The sequence below is a fragment of the Hemicordylus capensis genome, chromosome 15 (assembly GCF_027244095.1).
Source record: "Hemicordylus capensis ecotype Gifberg chromosome 15, rHemCap1.1.pri, whole genome shotgun sequence".
Classification (NCBI taxonomy): domain Eukaryota; kingdom Metazoa; phylum Chordata; class Lepidosauria; order Squamata; family Cordylidae; genus Hemicordylus; species Hemicordylus capensis.
In genome coordinates this window covers 17,115,880-17,139,618 of record NC_069671.1, presented here as the reverse complement: position 1 = coordinate 17,139,618, position 23,739 = coordinate 17,115,880, and the positions used below count along the sequence as shown (strand labels likewise).

The 23,739-nt window shown below is 50.5% G+C and overlaps 1 protein-coding gene across 12 annotated transcripts in view; it reads right to left on the bottom strand.

The window, feature by feature from the left end:
* KSR2 (kinase suppressor of ras 2) overlaps positions 1-23,739 on the bottom strand; it is a 176,412-nt gene that overhangs the window by 14,087 nt on the left and 138,586 nt on the right. For 9 of the 12 annotated variants that reach the window (XR_008312445.1, XR_008312444.1, XR_008312446.1 and 6 more), the window contains 4 exons: positions 16,358-16,491; positions 9,574-9,705; positions 5,573-5,702; positions 4,262-4,395 (listed from right to left, as the gene is read on the bottom strand). Coding sequence is in view for 9 of the 12 variants with exons in the window: in XM_053279282.1 (XP_053135257.1) it covers positions 4,262-4,395; positions 5,573-5,702; positions 9,574-9,705; positions 16,358-16,491 (530 nt within the window). In the remaining 3 variants the exon portion in view is untranslated. Of the gene's footprint in view, positions 1-4,257; positions 4,396-5,572; positions 5,703-9,573; positions 9,706-16,357; positions 16,492-23,739 lie in introns of those variants that run through there. The other 3 variants (XM_053279277.1, XM_053279280.1, XM_053279278.1) reach the window with 2 other exon arrangements.

Genomic DNA, 23,739 nt, shown 5'->3' with positions numbered 1-23,739 from the left:
TGTTCTGAAGGCCGTCCTTAATGTTTTATAATTTTCATAATGCAGTGGTAAAATTGTACTTTAAAAAAAAAAAGAAAACACTTGCTCTTCAGTTGCTTCAGATAAGGAGTGGGTACACTTGAAATGCGTCGGCTGTAACAACGCTCAATTAGCGCGCTTTTACGGATTTAACATACCTTGTGAGGTCCGCCTCCTTGTTTTATTGTTTTGGAAGTGGTGGTGCCACCTCCTCCGTTTATTGGGGGGGGGGTACATGGTGGGTTTTGTGTGATATAAATCACGGCCCTCCTTAAGGAGCTGTTTGCCTTGCCGGGGGAAAAATATACAGTCTCTAAGTAGGGAAAATAACACTTTTCAGGAGGATTTACACAGGGAAATCTACATGGGAGTGGGTGGGGGGATTAATTCTCTCCCCCCGTGCTTCAGGCCATATTTCTACACAAATCTGAGTCTACTTTTAAACATAAAGCAAGGAGAGACATTATCCTGCTGTTTCATTCGCTCGGCTCTTGGCGTCAGGAACCATGTCCAGAGTAGTGACGGGGTCTACTCTGAGGAGGCAGGACCAGCTCTTAACCCAGACCCAGGCCTTGACACTTGGCCAGAGCCTGAAAGAGCCTCCAAAGTATTTGAAGACTGAGACACACATTTCTGGCTGAAGAAGCATTCGAAACCTTGCATGAGCACTGCAAGTCTCAGCCATTTGTCTGTTTAAAGCATCTTCTTTATACTGTATATATATTTCGCTAAGGCATACCCGTGGCTAATCCCGTGTGTGGCAGCTCTCGCGAGAGTTCGTAAGCAGAAGCACATGGTGATTGGGCAGTGGGGATTCCATATGCAGATAAGGAGGAGGAGCCTGTGATGGTGAAGGTCAGCTGGAATGCACCTGTTAGTGGGTAGGGGTCTGCAAAGAGAGGGGTTGTGAGGGAGGAAAGAGCCCCTTCAGGAGAAGGAGGCTGCTACTGTGCAAATTAGATGAGGAAACAAGATGAACAAGACCAGTTCAGTCAGGAAGGGAGAGAGAGAGAGAAAAAGAAAGAAAGAAATTGAGAGAGAGAGAGAGAGAGAGAGAGAGAGGGAGGGAGGGAGGGAGGGAGGGAGGAAGGGCCTGGTCAGCTGCAGCCGCCGCCGCTCCTGCAAGGAGGAGCAGGAGAGGGGTGAGGGTGGGGAGGTCTCTGGGGTTAGGGGGCTGTGGCTTGGCCAATCAGTGCCGGCAACACTGTTGCCACAACCAAGAGGGGTGAGGGGGGTGGAGCAATGGGATGGAGGAGGAGAAGGAGCACAGCTCAGGTGAGGGTGGAGGAGGGGGCTGAGATGGGGGGGTGAGGGGAGCAATCAAGTACTAGCGCAAAGATGCTCTGCACGGGTTAAGCTAGTTCTGATTATTGTGTTATCACCCATTGGGTTTAAAAAAAAATTATATCCTGCTCTTCCTCAAAGGAGCCCAGAGTACTACATACTTAGGTTTCTCCTCACAACAACCCTGTGAAGTAGGTTAGGCTGAGAGAGAAGTGACTGGCCCAGAGTCACCCAGCAAGTCTCATGGCTGAATGGGGATTTGAACTCGGGTCTCCCCGGTCCTAGTCCAGCACTCTTTACCTATGTATATATATTCTCTTACAATTGATATTATAATATACCTTAACATCTACCAGGTACTCCATTTCTGTATTTGCGTTTGGTACCTACACTTCCCCATTTCCCATGCCTGCAAGAGCACCCAAGGAACCTCTCCCAAACAGCTGCACTCCCTGGTATCTTGGTGCCAGCAACAGGCTAGGCAGCGTTAGAGAGACAGAGAGGAGGAGGAGGGGCGCCAGACTCCAGGTGGATGCCCCTTTATGGCTTCCTCTCTCCAGACAGGGGAGTGGAGCCCAGGAGGAGAAGCCTGAGCTCAAATGCATTCGTCCACCTCTGTCTGCTGCTGGAACAACTTCTCTTATGGAGCTGTCCATGGTGCTGATACCCACTTTGTCTCGTCTCATCTCCCCTTGTCACCTTCCAGAACATGTGGGTTCTTGCCTACAGGTCAGGAGAAGAGACTTAGGGGCAAAGCACCTTACTTGCTGTGCCCTACATCATTCAGCATGTGGGTGCCAGCAGCAGAGAGCGAGCAAATCACTCTAGAGCACACTGCTGCAGCCAGTGGAGAGAATGCCCGGAGCTCTTTGTGTGGTTAAGAAAGCATCGCCCTGCAACAATCATCTTTGACCTGGTCTGGTCTATGGTTTATTTATATGAGCTCGGGGATTAATCGGAGGCAGAAAGGAGTTGAAATTGAGAAGGATTTTAACTCCTCATTTGGGAGCTCTCTTCTGTCTCTTCCTATGGAGATTTGAAAACCAAAGTTAGCCTTGCAGTGTTCAAAAGCAGAGCCTCTCTCTTGGTCTCATTCCCTGTCTCCTGCACCTTCGGCAATTTGACTTTTCCCCAGGAGCTTGCTAAACCCAGTAAAATCCAAATAATGCAAGCAGGTTGCACAACAAGAACCCCTCTGCGAAGTTCACAGGCAGGCCATGAAAGCAACAGCCCTTCCTTGTTGTGCCCCTGCCCCGACAGTGTCTGGCATTTAGAGATACACTGCTTCTGAACCTGGGGGTTCTATTTGGCTACCACAGCTCATCACTACTGACCTACTTCTTGTTCTCCGTGCATTTGCTAATCTGTTTTTAAAGCCATCTAAGCCAGGGGTCACCACCACTGCGTCTTGTTGGCAGTGAGTTCCCATTCATTGATGTCCCAACTCTACCACCCAGGTTAAAGCAAGGTTGCAGATAGGCAACATTTTGAGTGGGGGAGGATTTTGGATGCAGAGGCTATCTGGCCATAACAAGGAGCAAGGCCTCAACTATCATGTGTTTGCCAACCAGAGAGCGGGTGTGCGGAGCTGGGGAGCTGGAAAAACGCCCATCTGGTTGCTTGCTCCTTTGAAAAATTCACATCCAGTCCGCTACTCCCACCATCCAAGGAGGAAGTCAAGTGTGGGGAAATTTGGGAAGGCATTGAAACGAGGCCCGTTATGAGCCTCAGTCACCTACTGAGATCATCTGGGAGGTCCGTCTGCAGTTGCCACCTGCTTGTCTGGTGGCTACTCAGGGACGGGCCTCCTCCGTTGCCTCCCCAAGGCTTTGGAATGGGCTCCCTGCCAAAACAAGAGCCTCCCCAGTTTCTTCGTGCAGACCCACCCACGGCCCTTTGCAAATTTTCTCTAAATGCAGCAAGGAACAGAAACGGCTCTCGCAATGTTCCCTCCAGCTGTGAGCCAACAGTTGGCTTAGCAACAGGGGGATGGTGTTTTGGGGACAGCCTTAAATTTATACCCTGGGGAGATCTCTAAACAATCGGAGCAGGAAGGAGCAGGGAAGGCAGGCACCGGACCGCCTCGGGTTTGTATTCCTGAAGCCAGCGCTTTGACTATTGGCTGGCTTGCTGATCTGCTCCAAGCCCTTGACCTAAATACAGGCGCAGGCCTGCGACCCACACCCAGAATCTGAGCCAAGACTCTGTCTCTGGAACCTGTGAAGCTCTGAATACCTAGCCATGCAAACTGATAAAAAGTCAGGGAGCATGTACAGAGTGTATCTGTGCTAAGGCTGCACTTAGGTTGGAATGCCCCACTCTCAAAACATCCTTGCTAGGAGACTGGACCAGAACCATGACTGACAGGACCCCCGGAGACAAAGACTTCCTTTTCCTGAGCATTATTATTAGAATTAAACAAACAAACACACAAAAAAGCCTCGTTGCTTGCCGTTTGATCCAGAGGCACTCTTACCCCCGGACTCACGGGCCAAAGTCCAGGGCCTCCACACTCCCTGCGGGCCCCCAAATCCTTTTTAGTCTGTCCCGGATGGTGTGGTTGTGTTAATTGTAAACTGCCCAGAGACGCACATTTTGGGCGGTATAAAAACACGTTAAATCAATCAATAAAAATGAGTTTAAAATACTGTGTGGGGTGCGGGGGGAGGTGGTCCTCCAAATGCCTTTAGGTCCAAATAACCCAGGTGCCCCTCTGGGAGAGGGGCAGGGCAGAACTTACGAGGTGGATCATTTCTATAGCGGTCACCTGGAGATGTGCGGTCACCCCTGCTGGGGGTCTTCTAGTCCACTCCCCCCCCCCGCCGCCCCCCGGAATGAGCTACGGCATCTCCGATAGATGGCTACTGAGCCTCTGTTTGAAACGCTCTCGGGGAGGTCTGTGACCGAAGGCCAAGGGAAGTGGTGGGGACAGTGGGGCCCCGTGGAAAGCTGGTCTTACTCAGCGGACTTCCAGAAGTGGCCCGGGTGGGAAAGGCGGCGGTTCCGCTTTGGCAGTTTCTCCAGCATCTCCATGAGCTTGGTGAAGGTCGGCCGCTCCTCCTGCTCGTGGGCCCAGCAGAAGAGAAGGATGTCCTTGAAAGGGAGAGCGAGAGAAAGGGAGAGAGAGCGTGGGAAGAGAGTGTGGCCACCAGCCAGGCGCCCCCGGAGAGCGCAGCCCACCCCATCCCCACACTTCGGAGCCAGACTTATGGCGATGCTTCTGCAGAAGGCAAGGCAACTGCAGCTCCCCTAGCTGGGTCCCATCCCTTCCACGCCTAGTTCCTGCGCCCTATAGACCCCCTTGATCTTCAGTGCCTTGTAGGCACCCCTGATCCCCAGAAGGAGGAATGATATTTTTGACTCTCGTTCTTGAGCTGGGAGGACCCAGGATTGGTCCCTATGGAAGGACAACAGAGCAGAGGGTCTTTTCCCATTCAGGGCCTTTCTCTGTTGGTCACCAATGCCTCTCCCTCAGTCTCCACCCTCTGTTGCCTGGAGTGTTGAAATTCAGATAAGAACTTCATTGGGGATAAGAACTTCATTGGACCTGCCTCTTACTCGTGCTGCGAAGTGCCATGTGCCCTATCTGAAGATGCTGCCAGGCAGGGAACTAGGAACCTTCTGCATGCAGACGCTCTTTCTCTGAGCAGTTCCACCCCCTCAGGGGACTATCTCACAGTGTTCACATTTGGTGTCCCATTCAAGTGCCAGCCAGGGTGGACCCTGCTTAGCAAAAGGGACAAGTCATACTCGCTACCACAAGACCAGCTCTCCTCCCAAAATCTTTATAGGAACATAGGAAGCTGCCATAGACTGAGTCAGACCCTTGGTCTATCTAGCTCAGAGTATTGTCTACACTGACTGGCAGCGGCTTCTCCAAGGTTGCAGGCAGGAATCTCTCTCTCTGCCCTATCTTGGAGATGCTGCTAGGGAGGGAACCTAGATGCTCTTCCCAGAGTGACTCCATCCCCTAAGGTGGGGAAGATCTTGCAGTGCTCACACTTCTAGCCTCCCATTCATATGCAACCAGGGCAGACCCTGCTTAGCTAAGGGGACAAGTCATGCTGGCTCCCACCAGACCAGCTCTCCTCCCCAAACCCAGAGTCTTGGCTAGACAGGGTCGCCAGGTCTTCCCACCCTGACTCAACCCCTGAATGGTCTGTCTCATCCCGCAATCTGGGTCTCCAATCTGGAGACGAGCAAAGATCCATGTTTCAGAAGCACGCTCTGCTTTCCCTCCCCATCCCCAGAGCAACCCAAAGCCACCTACGGAGATCTCCTTCCCCATGCCAATCTGGCTGAGGTTCGGCTTCATCCCGCGGCCCATTTGCCAAATTATTGCCTCCGCTGGTTGCGTCTTGAAAGGCCACTCCCGGGCGTGCAACTCGTACCAAATGGTGCTGTGGAGAGAAAGCAAAGCAAGGCATTACACACACAGATCTTCTCGCAACCCAGACAATGGCGCTTAGCATTAAAAGATCACTCTTGCTGACAGACAGCATGGTGTGTTCTGTGCAAGCACACTTCAGGAAACACGTCCAGGGACCTCTCCCTTTCAGGCACAACCAAGAGGTGTCTTCGAAGGAACGCTTGGAGACAGGTTTCAAGGAGAATAACCTCTTATTTTTCTTTCCGCCTTTTCAGCCGCCTCTGCGTTCTGACGGCTGCAACCGCTCTCAATTAACTTGTTTGCTTCTGCATATGGTCCCCGTCCATAGTTCCAGGAGGGGTTATTTTCTCTCTTAACGATACTGCCACACACAGAGAGTGCTTGTTCCTTTTGAGGGGCTTGCTCTTAATAAGCATTTCTCCCAAAAAAGGGTGTGTGTGTTCACAAGCACTGTTGTTCCTCTTAACCAGAAAATGTCTTGCTGTGTGCAACAGGTATTCAGAAACCGCATCTTCGGTTGCACAAGACAACAGGTTCTGTCTGTTGCACAAGGCCAGCTCTGGTCATTATGCAGGACTTTAAATGTGAAAACAGAAATAGATATGTAAATAGATCTGTGTTCAGAGGCAGCAAGGGAGGGCTACGGGGAGAAGGCAGCAAGGGAGGAGAGCTGGTCTTGTAGTGGCAAGTGTGAATTGTCCCCCTTTGCTAAGCAGGGGCTGCCTCAGTTTGCATGAGGATGGGAGACCACATGTGTGAGCACCCCTTAAGGGATGGGGCTGTAGCTCAGTGGAAGGTCATCTGCCCGCTTGCCTGCAGAAGGTTCCAAGTTCCCTCCCTGGGAAGATAGGGCTGGGAGAGACTCCTGCCTGCAACCTTGGAGAGAGGCTGCCAGTCAGTGTTGACAAAACTGAGCTGGATGGACCAAGGGTCTGACTCCGAAGAAGCCTCTCTGCCCCCTTGTGGGATTTTGAGAAGTGCCTGGCTGGGCCTGACCCAGTAGGCCTCTTATATATTTGAAGCTTTGAGTATCCTCAGGACAACCAGGCTGTATTCACCCAAAGCAAACAGTGCCACGCTGAACCTGAACTATTGATTCAAGAGGGCTGGCTTTACATCTGTAGGTTTCAGCGCTTTTATCCCGTGAGTCGTGCAAAATGCAGTCCTGTGAGATCCCAGAATTCTTGCTTTTTCTGCTGTTGTGCAGAGCAAATCTGAGTTTGTTTGGTCAGAAGGAAATCCCAGGGAGTTCTACGGGGCTCACTCTCAAATAACAAGGTGAGGGGGCATGCCTTCTCTCTTCCTTTTGCTCCCCTGAAACAGGCATTCGGAAGCATCCTGCCTCTGAGCTCGGAGGTAGTCCCTAGCCATCAGAGTAGCCACAGGTGGGCTTGTGGCTCTATAAATATGAGAATGAGCTTGAAGTATGAGTTCCCCCAAAGTCCTCCAACTGCAATTTCTCCTCCACCATGAGTGAAAATCAGCAAAGCTTTCCCGCTGTAGCACCAGGCCACCCTATCAACTGTGCAAATACAGACAAAGAAGCCATTTTAAATCTAGAACTTATTGCTTTAAAGGGGGAAGAAAGGCTGGTGTTTTTCAATACAAACTTTCAAATTAAAAAAGTTTGCCTACAGCTTAGTCTGATTTTTTTTAAAAAAAGAAACAACCCTCATAATTACTTTTTTTCTCCTCGTGGCTGAAGTAACACATAAAGCATGCACTGGGTTTAATTGCTACATTTTGGGGGGATGAAAACGCGCTATCAGATAAGAACGCAGCATAAGCTAATCATTTTATGCTGTGCTCTTTAAGGTGTCCATCACAGTGGCGTATGGGGAAATTAATCCGTCAGATAAAACCCATATCCCTCTGTATGCCGCAACAAAGATATCATCACAGGGCAGTGGGACCACTTTGAAACAGAACATTTTTGCTCTGCTAGGGAGCAGGGCAATTAATCGGACAACAGAGAACTACATCGGGGAAATGACACTCACAGACTGGCAATCCGTTTTGCACCACAGATCCCCCGACTTTTTCTATTAAGGAGATAGATAGATTTACCCAGCAGAATTCTCCATCTCCTCGGCTGCCTAGCCCACATCCGACCCTGTTCTTGGGTTTGGGAGCAGAAGCTGGTGCTGGCAGAATACTGGAGGTTTTGCTGCTTTGCAAATAATCTACTGGCCTGCAGGCTCAGGAAGAAGTAGCCAGAAGCAACCCTACAGAATGAGTCTTTGATGACGAGTGGATTTGATGCACCATTTATTCAGGTAACTGCCATCCATCCCAGGTTGTTTCATAGCATCACAGAACTTCAGCATGGGAAGCCACCACAAGAGGTTTTCTAGTCCTTCTGGTGCTCAGAGCAGGAAACGCCAGTGGCCATCACTGTGACCAATGGCTGCCCAGCCTCTGTTTGAAAACATCTTGAGAAGGAGGGCCCACCGTTGCATGAGGCAGACAGTTCCACTGGATAGCCTACTTAGGAAATGTCTCCTAATCTCAGGCCTAAATCTGCTTCCTTGTAATTTCAACCCAATGATTCTAGTCCCTGATTCTAGAGCAACAAAAACAACAACTTCTATGTGATAAAGGTAACATTGCGCTGCGTCGAATCGGTGTCAACTCCTGGCGACCACAGAGCCCTGTGATTTTTCTTTGGTAGAATACAAGAGGGGTTTCCCATTGCCACCTCCCGCATGGTATGAGATGATGTCTTTCAGCATCTTCCTATATCGCGGCTGCCCAATATAGGTGTTTCCCATAGTCTGGGAAACATACCAGCGGGGATTCAAACCAGCAACCTCTGGCTTGCTAGGCAAGTTACTTCCCTGCTGTGCTATTCAGCTCTGAAGACAGTGATCCTATCTTCCCTTACTAAACACACCCAACTCCGTCAACCGTTCCTCATAGACCTTGGTTTCTAGACTCCCTGCCTACCTGGGTTGCCCTCCTCTGAAACCCACTCCAGTTCCCTTCCATTCAAAGCAGAAAGTAGTCCTCTGCTTTTTATCCATGTGCCAGCATTACAAGTGGGGAGTAAACGGGGGGAAAGCTTTTTTCCTGAGAGTTCTCCACGAAAGCTCACCAATACTGAGACCATTCCAAACTGAGCCAAGGGAAGGCCAATGGACTCAAGCACACAAGAACAGCCCTCCGGAATCAGGCCCAAGGCCTCCCTAATCCAGCCTCCTGTCTCACACAGTGGCCCACCAAACGCCCCTGAGAAGCCCTCAGGCAAGAGCTGAGGGCACGTTGATCCCCTGCCACTGGGATTAAGAGGTATCCTGCCTGTGAGCCTGGAGGTGGCCTAGAGCCACCAGATTAGCACTTTCCAGACTAGCCGCTCAACAGCAGCAAAACGCTTCCGTTCAGGCAAATCACATTCAAAACGTAAACAGCAGGGGGACCCGTCTCGCAGAAACTAACTACCCAAAAAACCCAGCAACTTCTTGACGCCGGATATATGATGTCATAGCACTATATCGCAGCGATTAAGTCCGAAACAAGGCATTGGAAATATGGACGGCACCCTGCTGTCCGCTTAGGGACTGCGGTGTCGCAACACGGGAAGTGTGGAAGCACCCTTCCGAGATCCGCTGTGACCCCGCTGCAGGGTCCAATCTGGGAAGCTTCCTAGACTAGTAATGGCAGAACTGTCCTCCATGAATTTGTCTAAGCCCCTCTTCGAGCCGTAAGCACATAACAACAGCCCTGCTGGATCAGGTCCAAGGAGGCACCCTGTTTCACACAGTGGCCCACCAGATGTCTCCAGGAAGCCCAGAGGCCGGAAAGACCAGCCATGCCCCCTCTCCCGCCGGTAGCCAGACCCTGTGCTCACTGGCCCCTCCGTTCTCCTTTGCCGAGAAACTCACCCAAGTGCAAAGACATCTGAATGCTTGGAGAAAGGCAGCTTGTCTTCCTCCGTGTCAGGTGAGAGCTGGCGGATGATTTCTGGGGCCAGGTGGCACAGCCAGCCGTTCTGGATCCGCAGTTTGTTCTCCCTTCTGTGGAGAAGAGGAGAAGGCTGGTGTTAGCCAAGACATTTTCCCACCCAAAGCAAAACAACAACACCACCACCCTCCCTTCCCTCCAATTCACCCTCAGCTCTGCATTGCTACTCCGATGATGATGACGATGATTTTTAAATGACACACACAGGCAGAAGCAGAGCAACGGCATCCTCTCCTGGAATCAAATGCCCAAAGGGACTGCTTTGCCTTGCTGACATAGGAACATTGGAAGCTGCCTTCTACTGAGTCAGACCCTCGGTCCATCTCGCTCAGCATTGCCTACACAGACTGGCAGCGGCTTCTCCAAGGCTGCAGGCAGGAATCTCTCTCGGCCCTCTCTGTTTTGGAGATGCCAGGGAGGGAACTTGGACCCTTCTGCATGGGCAACGTACAATACAATAAATTGCAATGGGGGTTGATGGGAACTGTAGTTCAGCCACACCTGGAGTACCACCAGTTGGGAACCCCGGCATTAGTCCAGATGACCTAGTGGCTGGCAACAGCTTCTGGAGGAGGTCTTAGCTGGAGTTTGGTCTCCAAGCTGAGATATTTAACTGGAGATGCCAGGATTTCTGGACCATCTACATCTAAGGCATGCACTGGGTGCAGCCACAGTCAGAGGGCATATCCAGGGAGTCTCCTTGCAGCTGAACGAATGGGATGTTGGGAGTTTCACCAGCCCCAAGACATCTTTACTACCACAGAGCCTCCCATTTGTCTTATTAATGGGGACACCTGGAGTCCCTCAAAGCAAGACAAAACAAAAAATCTGGAAGTATCGCTTTAAAACTAAACAAAACCTTAGAGGGAAAGGCCAGCTGCCTCTAATACACAATGTCCCAAATTGGGGCAACGAAGCACGAAAAAAAAAAAATCCCTTATATACCAGGGCTTGGCTTCTAGTTCAAACCCAGCAGGAGCCAATGAGAATGCCCTTCTGTAATTGGATTTGTTGAAGACCTCTGAGGCTTAGGAATTAGTTTCGGAGCGACGGGATACAGTTTAGGAGCCAGGGAAAGGAAGGTGGAACACAGAACACAGGAGTGAAGAAGGCGCCAGATTCCTGGTGCTGGCACACATTTCTATGATGCCCAGCCCTAAAGGAAGGATTTCGGTTTCACTGCCTGGCTGTCGTCTGCTGAGCCTGTGCAGCCGACATACACTCCAACTGTCCCTATAGACAAGAAGCAGTCTGTGTTTTCCAGCACCGTCCTGGCTGTAAATCACTTTTTTTTCCCCCATCTGGGAGGAAGCGTTCTATTGTTTGGGGAGCTAGCTTTTAAAAACCCTGGGGAGGAAACGGAACCTTGAACAGTGGCACCTCTGGCAACGCAACCCAGGCTAAAAAGATGCCAACAAGTAATCCCCCCCAAATCAGAAACTGAGATGGTGGTTTATCAGGGGCAGGTGCAAGGAAATAGGGCCACGGGTTGCTCAGGCCATAGGCTCTCAGACTGAGGTCTCCAGATCTCATCAGACTACAACTCCCATCATCCACAGCCACAATGCCCACTGTGGCTATGGATGATGGGAGCTGTAGTCCAGCAACATCTGAAGACCCAAGTTAACAAACTCCTACCACAGACCACAAATGGGGGGCGGGGGGGGCAACTCCAATCCCCGTGTCCAGAAAAGCCCTCTGCTCAATACACTCAGCAACATATTGCAGTGAAAAAGCTTCTACTATGGCATGTCGTTTTCAGCAACCGTTCTGGCAGGCGGCTTCCATCCATCATCTGTTGCCGCCTGAGCCAATAATTACTTCGCACTGCATAGAGTTTGCAGCTGTGTCTCTAGCACGCCCGCCCGTTAGAAAGGTCTCGGGAAACGGGGCAGAGGACCGGGCCGGACAGCACCGCGGAAGGCGCGTGGTTCTTTCCCCGTGCCTTCCCCATTCCCCTGGCAGTGGTGTGCGTGTGTGTGTGTGTCTTTAACAGGAAAAGGAGCACTTGGGAAAGAGGTGTGAAACCTTTCTCTGCTCACTCCATGGCACTGGCCACTTTCCAAGAGAGAAACACGGAGCAGGTTAATGACTGTGAGGAGGTAAGACTTGGTTGCGGGGAGAGGATCTCCATTTTCCTTTCAGTGTTAAACCACCCTACTTATCCGAATAGAAGACTCGGAATTTAAGATGACCCCTTAAAAAGTATAGGTTAGATACAGGTTATACCTCTGCTGAACGAAAAGGGAAAGGACTCTGAATTTAAGACAACCTTCCAATTTTTAACGTCAAGGAGATTGAAAAAAAAAGGGGGGGGACCTAGTCTTGAAATATAGCAAGGCACCCCTCCCCACCTCCATGTGTGGACACTACTTATGACCCCATCATGCCTAGTTTGGTCCTGCAGCCGTGAAAGTCGGAGCAGACCATACTGGTCGTCCCTGAAGCTGACCTGGACCAGGCATCGTGGCTCCGGGTCAAAATGCATGTTAATGTGAAGCACAGGCTGAACACCGACATTCTAAAGGATGGCTCCAAAGCAGGAAAGCTAGGCTCAGCAGCATGAGATGGATGTCGCTCCAGCAGGTGCTTGGAGCGGACTGCTGGTTTTTCAGGGTTGCCAGAACCTAAGGGGTATACTCGTGAGTCAAATGGGCCGTAAGCCAGAATTTGGCTTTTTAAAAGTCAAATCTGGCCATCTAGGTTTGTATACCTTCTGCCCAGGTAGACAGACCTCCACTCCCGTCCCTTTCTTGGGGAAGGCTCTGTGGATTAAAGGGACCTTGCCCACATTCCGGAACATTGGTTCTGGTGGTGCTAGGTGATCTTTGCTTTGGCTAGCAGATCCTCAAGACACGCCTCCAAGTCAGAGGGTGTAGGCAGGAGAAGCTGTCTCTGTTTCTCCTGATGAGGGTGGTCCTGACAATATGGGGTATGAATGATAGGAACATAGGAAGCTGCCTTATACGTAAACTGGCAACGGCTTCTCCAAGGTTGCAGGCTCAGCCCTATCTTGGAGATGCAAGGGAGGGAACTTAGGCTCAGATTCTCTTCCTGGATCAGCCTCATCCCCTAAGGGGCATATTGTACAGTGCTCACACATGTAGTCTCCCAACCAAATGCAAGCCAGAGCAGACCCCACTTAGCAAAGGGGACAATTCATGCTTGCTATCATCATAGCGGGGAAATGACTTGACTTAGCAAGCCAGAGGTTGCCGGTTCGAATCCCCACTGGTATGTTTCCCAGACTATGGGGCAGCAGCAAAATAGGAAGATGCTGAAAGGCATCATCTCATACTGCACAGGAGATGGCAATGGTAACCCTCTCCTGTATTCTACCAAAGAGAACCAAAGACACCGACTCGACGGCACACTTTACCTTACCACAAGACCAGCTCTCTACTACTACTACTACTACTACTACTACTACTACTACTACTACTACTACAACTCCGAATATTTATATACTGCTCTTCAACTAAAGTTCCCAAGCAGTTTACATAGAAATAAATAAATAAATAAATAAATAAATAAATAAATAAAAACTGCTCCCTGTCCCCAAAGGGCTCGCAATCTAAAAAGAAACATAAGGTAGACACCAGCAACAGCCACTGGAGGGATGTTGTGCTGGGGACGGATAGTGTCATCCCCTCCCCTCCTGTGCTAGTTGGGCAAAAGGTGGGATTAAAAATGAAACAACCCAGTCCCGGGTTAGATGAGCCATCAGTGCGACTAGGTATCAGGCCAAGCACTTTATCTTTTGAGGTCCTCCTTCCTCAGGGTCTCAGAAGAGAGAGCCCACGTACCACAACTAATTAGTGCTTCTTGCTCTTCTGGGAGAGGAAAGCTGCCATTTCCTCCGCAGAGTATCAACCAGCCCCTGAAAGGACGTGCTTTGATCGGAGCACTAGTGGGACTCCAGCGAAGGCCGGGCACAATAGTGCAGCCCACGGGCAGCCTTTGCCGCGCCTGAGTCATGCCGGGAGGGGGTGGGCTGTGCTCGGGCAGATGTCTGCAGGCTCGTGCTGGTGAAACCCCCTCGCAGCTGAGTCACGCAGCCCATTCTGGGCGAAGCTGGGGGGCCAAGGCTGGTCTGGAGCATCACAGAGCCTGCCTGGGAGTAGGCCTTGGTCAGGCTAGGTGTCCAAAGCCAAGTCCCGATTCCGAGTGCAGAATGAATGGCTGCAGATCAAAGGCCATCCTGCTAGCCATCTGTCTCTTGCATCGGTCTGCCACCAAGGTATTTTCTATACTGGCATGCATTTTAATCTTTGCTACTTCTTTTTTGTAGAAGTGGAATTACTAGAAAGTGACAGGAGGAGAGAGAAGCACATAGGAAGCTCTCCCTTATACAGAGTCAGACCCTTGGTCCAGGAGTGCTCGGGATGTTCTGCACGGACTGGCAGTGGCTTCTCCAAGGTGGCAGGCATGAGTCTCTCTCAGCCCTCTCTTGACAGGGAGGGGACCTTCTGCATGCAAGCAGGCAGGTGTTCTTCCTTCCTACAGCGCCCCACATCCCCTGAGGGGAATATCTCGCAGTGTTCACACATGTAGTCTCCCATTCAAATGAAAGCCAGGGTGGACCCTGCTTAGCAAAGGGGGCAATTCATGCTCGCTGCCACAAGACCAGCTTTCTTCTCTCCACAAATGAGGGGCAAGCGAGAGAGACAGATGAATAGCTGCCAGTTAAGAACATTTCAGCAGAAGTCTGCCTAATGGGTACACTTTTAATACTGATGTGGAATCTGTCTGTCTGTCTATCTGTCTATCTATCTATCTACCGACCGAAGTGGAATACTGGATACCATCTACCAAGTGAAGTCTACTCAGCTGCACACAGAGTGGAACTATTAATCCTTTCCTCACTGAGGACTGGAAACCTGCCTTTTATCCTTAACGGAAAGCTCCGCTTGCCAAGAATCCGAGTTCTGCAGAAGTACTAAATGTAGAAACAGTGGGAGATCAACAACTCTGGCTTGGAGCAGCCAGTATCATTTGGGATCAAGGACAAGCAGATGGCTCTGTCTGGTCTGCACCAATAGGCCCAGGAACAATAGAACGAAATCCAAGATGTGCCCCCACCCCAAAGTTTATGTGAAAAGTTGGAGAGGGTATAAATAGTCAACCCTCTTGGGGCGGGGGGAACCAAGCCCACTCTCAGCGCACTTAACCACTTCAACCTGACAACTGGTACACAGGTGGGGAAGGAGAGAGAGAGAAATAGGCAGGCCATTATCTCTTCCCTTAATCCAGAGCCTCTGACACACCATAATTACAGAAAGATTAAAATATGTGATTTATCTCAGAGGCGGCTTGGCAATAAAGCAATAATTAACTGCGAGAAACCTTCACAATAGCCAGGGTTTATTTCATTTCATTTTATTTTTTAATTTAGGAAGAATGTGAAAGTGCGTCAAGTCTAAATCAGGGACTACCAGCAGCGAAGTTTGCCAGGAAACGGTCTCCGAACAAATTAATGGAGTTGGTGGGGAAGCGATGGCATGAGAAGATTATGAAGAGAGAAAACTCCACGGATGTGGGCTTCATTTGGTTTCCTTGATGCAGATCTTTAGCTTTCAGGCTAGGCAAGGCCTTCATATCAGTTTGCAAATGACCTTGGGCAAGGCATAACCCCAGTCAATTATTCCCGGTGTGGTGTAATCACCACTCTTGGCTTTGGAGCAGAAGCTCCAGGTTCAAATCTCGCCCAGCCATGGAACTCACTGGGCGGCTGGTTTGCTATCTCTCAGCTTAAGCTACTCACAGAGTAGTTGTGAGGATAGCACGGATGGGGGAGTCACCATGCCTGCCAGCGGAGGGACAGCGAAAGGTGGAGTTGTTCAACCCTTTCCCCTCCTGCCATTCATCTAATCAATATCTGTCATGACTCTGGATCTGGGACACTGCCCCCAGACAACTGGCAGACACTGAGACAGGGTGGGAAGACCCCATGATCCAGATCCCATGTTGCCAGGACCCCCCACCTCAGGGATCCCCACCATGACTCTGCCTTCATCCTTCAATTCAGAGGCTTCTCCTGAGGACCTGCCATCCAGAGCAGAGCTCCCCCAGCACCACCAGAGCCAACACAAGAAATTGGGCACCCCCCCTTGAAACAACAGAGCCTCCCCCAAGGAAGGGGTAGGGCAATCTACCCAGACAGCAACTATAAAAACCAGCAGTCAGCTCCAAGCATCTGCTGGAGCAACACCCCTCTCATGCTGCTCTGCCCAGCTTTCTTGCTCGGAGCTATCCAAGGTCCTGAACTCTTTTCCTTGGAACTGTCCAAAGTCTGAGTCCTTCCCAGATCTCTGCCTTGCAGGGGCCCCAGCTCAGCCTCAAACATGATAATATCACTCCTTGCCTAAGCTTCTCTCCTCACCCACCCCACCCCTTTTGCAGGGAAAGATATGGGATGTGGGATTTCTTTCCCTGAGCATAAGGATGATTTGAGGGAGGGGAGTGATTCTGAGTGGAAACCTTGCAGGGTGGGAAAAGGGGAAAGCACAGTGTCTCCTGCCTTGTTTATCTGCTCTCAGTTGCAGTCTCTGATGCCGCTTTCCAATTTTTAAAAAAGTAAGTCAGGGAAGCATTCACACAACTTCTGTGTATGATCTAGTCTGAAAGCCCTGGAAAAATACTGGTGGGAGAAGAAGCTGTAGGCCCAGCCATGGGTAGCTACCCGAGGCTCCGTCTGCATCCTACCTGCCTGCTTGGAGAACTCCTGATATGCTGAAGAGGCCAAAGTCTGTGATGACCACCTTCCCGTTGTCATAGAACACGTTTTTAGACTTGAGGTCTTTGTGGAGAATCCCCTTGGCATGAAGATAGCCCATTCCCTGGAAAAGAAACAAGGAGAGAAAAGAAATTGAGAGAGCTGTGCGCAGAAAATACGAGCTTGCTGTTCCACAGAATCGTGCGCCGGCATATCTCTGCACCAGCACGTGTGCACACAGCTGGACTACAAAGACACATAGGAGCAGAAGAACCACCTGCCTGGATCAGGCCCAAGAAGGCCCATCCAGTCCAGCTTCCTGTTTCCCACAGTGGCCCACCCGAGGCCGACAGGCAAGAGGGGAGGGCATGGCCTCTCTCCTGCTGCTGTTGCTGCCCTGCCACTGGGATTTGGAGGCATCTTGCCACCGAGGCTCGAGATAGGAGGTGCAAGGACACCGTGCAATCCAGTTCAGATATGGGGCACGGTTTTTTTTTTTGAGTTTCGTTTTGCTCTCAGGAGTGAAACAAAAACCGGACTGCAGTCTGTTCGTACAGGGTTCGGATGAGGATCTCTATGCTGTGGCTTCCTGACCCCTGGAACCTCTGCCCAGCAGTTCCTTGGGATCGAGGATTTCACTGGACATACACCCGAACGCCTTTTCAAGCCTATCTGTGCAGTTTGGAGCCATACGGTGGTAGAATGTGCCATCGGCATCGACCCATGCTTTGGCCCATCAACAGGTTCAAGGAACAAGGAGGAACGAGCAGCAGTTCACAAGGAAGGCGTTCCGTCGAAGAGAAAAACAGCAAGGCCGAGAGGATGATAATGACGGCAATTTCTTTGCGTTTGGCGAGTTGGGATCTCATCACTCAAGAGCCTCTGCTGTCCAGAAAGCCAGCAGCTTTCACAGCCCGCCCCCGTTAGTCTCCAGCGACCACCCACAGCTTGCTTGCAGCGCAGGCATTAATGGCCTGGAAGCCAGGCTGCGGTGGGAGGCAGAGGGCAACCCGTCACTAACCTTTCTCCCTCCACAAAACACTCTTGTCGGCACACATTGCAGCTGCCATCCTGAGCATCCCAGAAGCAGCTCTGGCTGGCGATCAACCCGTACCTGCTCTGAACCCACTCAAGGGAGGAAGCGGCTTGCACACTTGTTCAATTGCTCCCTTTAAAACATTTCTGTCTGCTCTTCCCACCAAATGATCTGCTCTTATGGTAGAGCTGGTCTTATGGAGAGTAGCCATAAGGCCAGCTCTACCACTCTCTTGTGGTAGCCAGCATGACTTGTCCCCTTAGCTAAGCAGGGTCCGCCCTGGTTGGTTGCATATGACCAGGAGACTTGAAGTGTGAGCACTGGAAGAGATTCCCCCTCAGGGGATGGAGCCACTCTGGGAGGAGCAGAAGGTTCCCAGTTCCCTCCCTGGCGGCATCTCCAAGATAGGGCTGAGAGAGAGTCCTGCCTGTAACTTTGGAGAAGCCGCTGCCAGTCTGGGTGGACAGTAGTGAGCAAGATGGACCAAGGGTCTGACTCAGTATACAGCAGCTTCCTATGTTCCTGTTTTTCAATGCATAGCTACCTACCACCCACCCGATGACGGGAGAACATGAAACCGGGAATTCAAACGTGTTTTGAGCAAGTGGGCAGCTTTATGTGGGAATGTGCTTCAAATTCAAGCCTCACCCTGCCATTCGACAGCCCAGGGTGGCTTGCCTTGAGCATCCGAGCTTGGAGATCCCATTACATTCTCAGTTCTTATCAGCAGGTCAAAACGGACTGCTCAACCAGATAGGTCTCACCACGCAAGTTGGTACAGATGTTAACTTAAGGAGGGACATATTAGACACCGGAAAAGAAAAGTGTTGCATCGCCTCTGATTGCAGCTATTTGCGATGATTCCATCCTCCAGCTCTGGCACAATAGAATGAGGGTGAAAAGGTCTTTCGAACTAATTACATTTGTCCCTACGAAGTGCGTGCTCAATTTCTGAGCTGTCGCTGCGGATTTCACATCCCTGTGGATGTTCCAAATTTGTCGATATCAGACAACAAGAAAGCAAACTTATGAAGACAGTTGGCATAGACTATATCTGGGAACATTTTATTGGTGTATCTTGCCCTAGGCTCCCTGGTTTACTTGTACCCTCATGGGTACCCCCATATTTGTACCCTCATGGGGAAACACCATTCCCCTTGTCTGCCTTAGGTCCTCAAATGCCTTGAGGAGTTTCTTGCTAGAAGATCTTGCCCCAAGGAGAGCCAGGGGAAGAGAGCTGGTCTTGTGGTAGCAAGCATGGATTGTCCTCTTTGCTAAGCAGGCTCCACCCTGGTTTGCATCTGAATGGGAGACTACATGGGTGAGCACTGTAAGATATTCCCCTTAGGGGATGGGGCCATTCTGGGAAGAGCATCTGAGGTTCCAAGTTCCCTCCCTGGCAGCATCTCCAAGACAGGGCTGAGAGAGACTCCTGCCTGCAGCCTTGGAGAAGCTGCTGCCAGTCTGAGTAGACAATCCTGAGCTAGATAGACCAATGGTCTGACTCAGTATATGGGAGTTTCCTATGTTCCTAATACATAATAGCTGCTCAGCGCCTTTTAGCATATAGCCAGTGGCAAGTGCAAAGTAGAAAGTAGACTAAAGCAAATCCAATAAAAGTCTAAAATAAGCCTTGGATAACCAGGGAAATGTAACCTGACCTGGAGCGATCCATCATTCTGGAAGCACTTCAAAGGAAAGTGAATTTCAACGCATAAAAAGAAACTCAAATTCAGCGGAATCTTTGCCAGTTGCAGGCAATTACCGAATAAGGTGAGATGAAGCGGCTTGATTATTCTTGCCCGCTTCTTCCTGTGTTTGAAACCCACATAAACTAACGGTATTGATTAATCCCCTCGTCTCCTATGACGTGCTCATTATTATTATTATTATTAGTTATTATTTACATGGTACAATAATTTGGACAAGTGATAGTCCAAACCATCAAGAGTCCGAAAGACACAGAGTTGATGTTGGATGAATGAAGGGAGGGGAAAGGATTCCCAGACGTTGTTGACTGGAACACCCATAGTCTCCAGCCAAAGGTCACTGCAGTTGAGAATGGTGGGTGTTGTAGCCAACACCATCCCTTTTACAAGGAAGGCGGTATAGGGAATTGAGGGACAGTGTCACATTTTGCCAGCATCCTATAAAGACAGTCAAGAGTCAAGGTGGATGAAGAACATCATAGCAGATGAGAGTTTGGGCCAAGATGACAGGAAGGAAGAGGGCAATTCCGGGCCAATGACCTTAGAATTATTTATTTCTTTTTAATTTTACATTTATATCCCCCTCTTCCTCCAAGGGGCCCAGAGTGGTGTACATGGGAATGTTTACCCTCACAACAACCCTGTGAGGTAGGTTAGGCTGAGATATGTGACTGGCCCAGAGTCACCCAGTGAGTTTCATGGCCGAATGGGGATTTGGTCTACTTCGGACACATTATGCGAAGATCCAGCTCCCTTGAGAAATCCATAATGCTGGGAAAAGTGGAAGGGAAGGGAAGAAGACGACGGCCAGCAGCACGGTGGATGGACTCGATGACGACAGCAATGAATGCACCACTGTGAGACCTGAAAGGCCAAGTGGAAGACCGATCGTCCTGGAGAGAATCTCTCTATGTGGCCGCTAAGAGTTGACACCGACTTGACGGCACTTAATCAGTCAGTCAATCAATCAGTCAGTCTCCCAGTCCTAGTCCAACACTATAACCACTACACCACACTGGCTTGGATGGACACATTATGCATAGGTCTTCTAGGCAATCCTCATGTCATCCAGAGGGACAAGCTGTCCCCTGACCACAGGGACCTTTGACTGCCTACACAGGAAAGCAGGGTAGACTCCATGCAAAATAAGAAACAGTAGGGCTGTGCAAAACTAGAGAGGTCTCCATTCAGATTTGGCCTAGTCTTAAAAACTCCAGCCCTGAATGGGAGCAACGGCTTTGAAGTGACCCAGAGCAAGATGGGGACCCTCCAAGAGCCTAATGGGAGCCCTCTTAAAATGCAGAGACGGTCTCTGAGTCCAAGCAGAGCTGCATTGCACAGCCCTAATAAATGGACACAAATCTGACATCAGAAACATTAAACAACAACAACAATAGGGGGACATTTTAATCTTCCAGGACACTCTGCAGCTGCTCTGAAAGCCACTGTTTTCCAACAAAGGCGCCTCAAAGGGAGACTCTAGTCTAGCGTGAGGCTGCAGGATTAGAATCCATCAGGGGGGGTTCTGAAAATGGTATCTCCTGGGACTTACACAAGGACAATGGCTTTCCGTTTCACTACATGACTTTGCTTAGCCAGCAGAACGGTATGATCACGGCTGTGAATGGTCTCGGTGTTCATCCCAAACACTGAGAGCTTTGTGTCAGAAGAGTCACAGGCGGTGCTTCCTTTGTCCTCCAGCCATCTGACGACCCCCCCGCCCCCGTTAATAAGTCAATCTGGTTCATTAGTCTTGAAGGAGGACAGCTGCGTGCCTATCCTACGAAATGTGTTCGTTCAAGGGCGGAGCTATAATTGGGCAGATGGGTCCAAAGAACCACGCCCCACGTGTGACGTCATAGGCAGGGGGCGTGGCTGCTGCGCATGAGGTCACTGGGGAGATGGGCGAACACAAGCCCACTCGCCCTTAGCTGAGTGCCTGTGCTAGTCCCTGGAGCAAAGTCAGGGCATGCTTACCTAAGACTGCTGTTGTGAATTGGCAGGGTACCAGAAGAATTGTCAAAACGTGGCATGATGCACATGGCCCCAAGGAGCATCCCCCAATCCCTCCTCAAGCTAGGCAGCAGGGATAACCACCTGGAGTGCCACTGCCCTGTAGCATCCACGCGAAAGTGTCCACGCTTTAAGGAGCTGTAGGGATGCAGTAAGAGCCCGTGCACTGCCTCATTGCATTCTGAAATATGAGCGCAAATGCGCAAGAGTGATAGAGCACTAATATTTTGGTACACTCTCTCATGTTCTGGAAGCACTCTGTAGGAACAGAAACATGTCTAGGCCTCACGGGACATACGTCTGCTTCTACAGAGCGCTCCCAAATATTAGTGCTCGAGCACTCCTGCGCAGCTGCGCTCGTAATTCAGAACGCAACAGAGCAGTGCACAGGCTGTGTCCCGGCAGCTGCTTGAAGCACAGAGGCTTTGTTAGTCAGGATGTCAGCCCATGTCGGGAAAATTATCGGTTTGCTTGCCTGACATGTCTAAGACCTGGAAGGTTAAACCTAGACCAGCAGACCTAGTCGCGATAATGCTAACTCTCTCCTGGATCCTCCTATCCCATGTTAGCCCACATCCAGACGACCGAAAGATTCTTTCAGACCGAACCTTCTCCTGAGAGAGGCTACCTGAATTGCCTCCAGGCTCCACTGCACAGTAGATGGACAGACAGCGCCCCCTGCTGGTCCATGGCTTTCCACCAAACTCTTTTTGCAGTAGGGTACATCCACATCTTTGGTACACCTAACCAATCCCAGACTCTGCCAATGCAAGGAAATCTTGCAAGGGAGATTGGGGGGCTGGGAGAGGGTTTAACTCTCCCCCCTCCCTAGCTCTCCCCCCACCCTGGCCATTTTCATCCCCCTTAGATCAGAAATAAGCCCAATTTGGTGAGAAACAGCCCGGCAGGGGTGGGGGGTAGGTGGGATTGTTGGAAGGAAGCAGCACTCAGGTGAAGAATTAGGAGGACCCTCCCATTCTGCCCGCCAGTTCTCCCCTGAAAACGCTCACTGTGTCCCCTGTGTTAGTGCTACCTCAGGTGCTAGCAGGATCTTCTGAGCCCAGTCCACTCTATGTGGATCCTGCCCCACACACAATCTTTTAGAAGAACTGTGCGGTGGGATGCTATGGCCCCCTCCCTCGGTGCACAAGGCACGTAGCAGTGTTTACTGCCACTCCCTTTACACCCTGCTTGAGTCCTCTTTTCCATCCAGTGACTTTGGAACATAGGAAGCTGCCCTATACCAAGCCAGACCCTTGGTCCATCTAGCTCAGGATTGTCTACCCAGGCTGGCAGCGGCTTCTCCAAGGTTGCAGACAGGAGTCTCTCTCAGCCCGATCTTGGAGATGCTGCCAGGGAGGGAACTGGGAACCTTCTGCTCTTCCCAGATTAGCTCCATTCCCTGAGGGGAATCTCTTCCAGTGCTCACACTTCTAGTCTCCCATTCAGATGCAAACCAGGGTGGACTCTGCTTAGCTAAAGGGACAAGCCATGCTTGCTCCCACCAGACCAGCTCTCCTTCCCTAAAGACCAGATCTCCTCAAGACTTTGGAAACTTTTGTTGAAAAGTGATGATGATGGAGGAGGAGGAGGAGGAGGAGGAGAGGCAAGAGGAGATCAACTGGAGAAGTGCAGCAAAAATGGCAAGCTTCTGATTATGGTAAGAGGAGGACCTCTTGAGTTGTCAAGGAGCGTCTTGGCATCTTCATCATGGATCAGCTTTAAGAGGAGGTTGGAGTCGACTGAGTAGCTGGAGTCAACCCACGGGCAGGAGAAGTAGGCGGACAATTTTTGCCTTCTGAATACGGTGCCCAGAGGGCTTTCCAAGATCTAGCAGTACCACAGGCCACAGTAGATAACCTATGGCCCTGCTCTCTCCAAAGCTATATAACAATATTGTTATTATCTAACATGTGTTAATCGACTTGCTAACAGCGTCCTTGAAGTGGTGCAATGGTGCTGGTTCACCCTATGATGTATCACAAGCATTCTGAGAACCCCCAGGGTATGTCTTCGGAGATCAGGGAGAGAGAGAGTTTGGGAAATAACTATTAAGTACCACTGCGCGCGAAGATGCGGACTTCTCTCTCTCTCATTAGCCAGAAGATGGAGAACATTAATGAAAGCCAATGATGCAAATTGGGGCCGGGGAGGGAGTTTAATAGGATGGAGATGGGCCTGGTGAGACGATTCATCCTGAAAAGTGACACGGAGGGTCTAGAAGGAGGGTGTCAGTCCAGCACGCCCCTGCTTGGCAAAGCCATTGTGGGAGATGGTGCAATCGTGGGGCTGCCTTTGTACATAGTCTGGAAACTACAGTTGGAACAGAATGCGGCAGCCAGGTTGAGCTCTGGGACAACATGAAGGGACCACATAACACTGGTTCTAAAAGAACTGCACTGGCTGCCAATATATTTCCAGGTGAAATACAAAGTGCTGGTTATTACCTATAAAGCCCTTAACGGCTTGGTCCAGGCTATTTAAAAGAGCACCTCCTTTGTCATGAACACTGCTGCCTGTTACGATCTTCTGGAGAGGTCCGGTTACAGATACCGCCAGCTCATTTGCTGGTGACCCCATGACCAGGCTTTCTCTGTGGCTGCCCCGGGGCTTT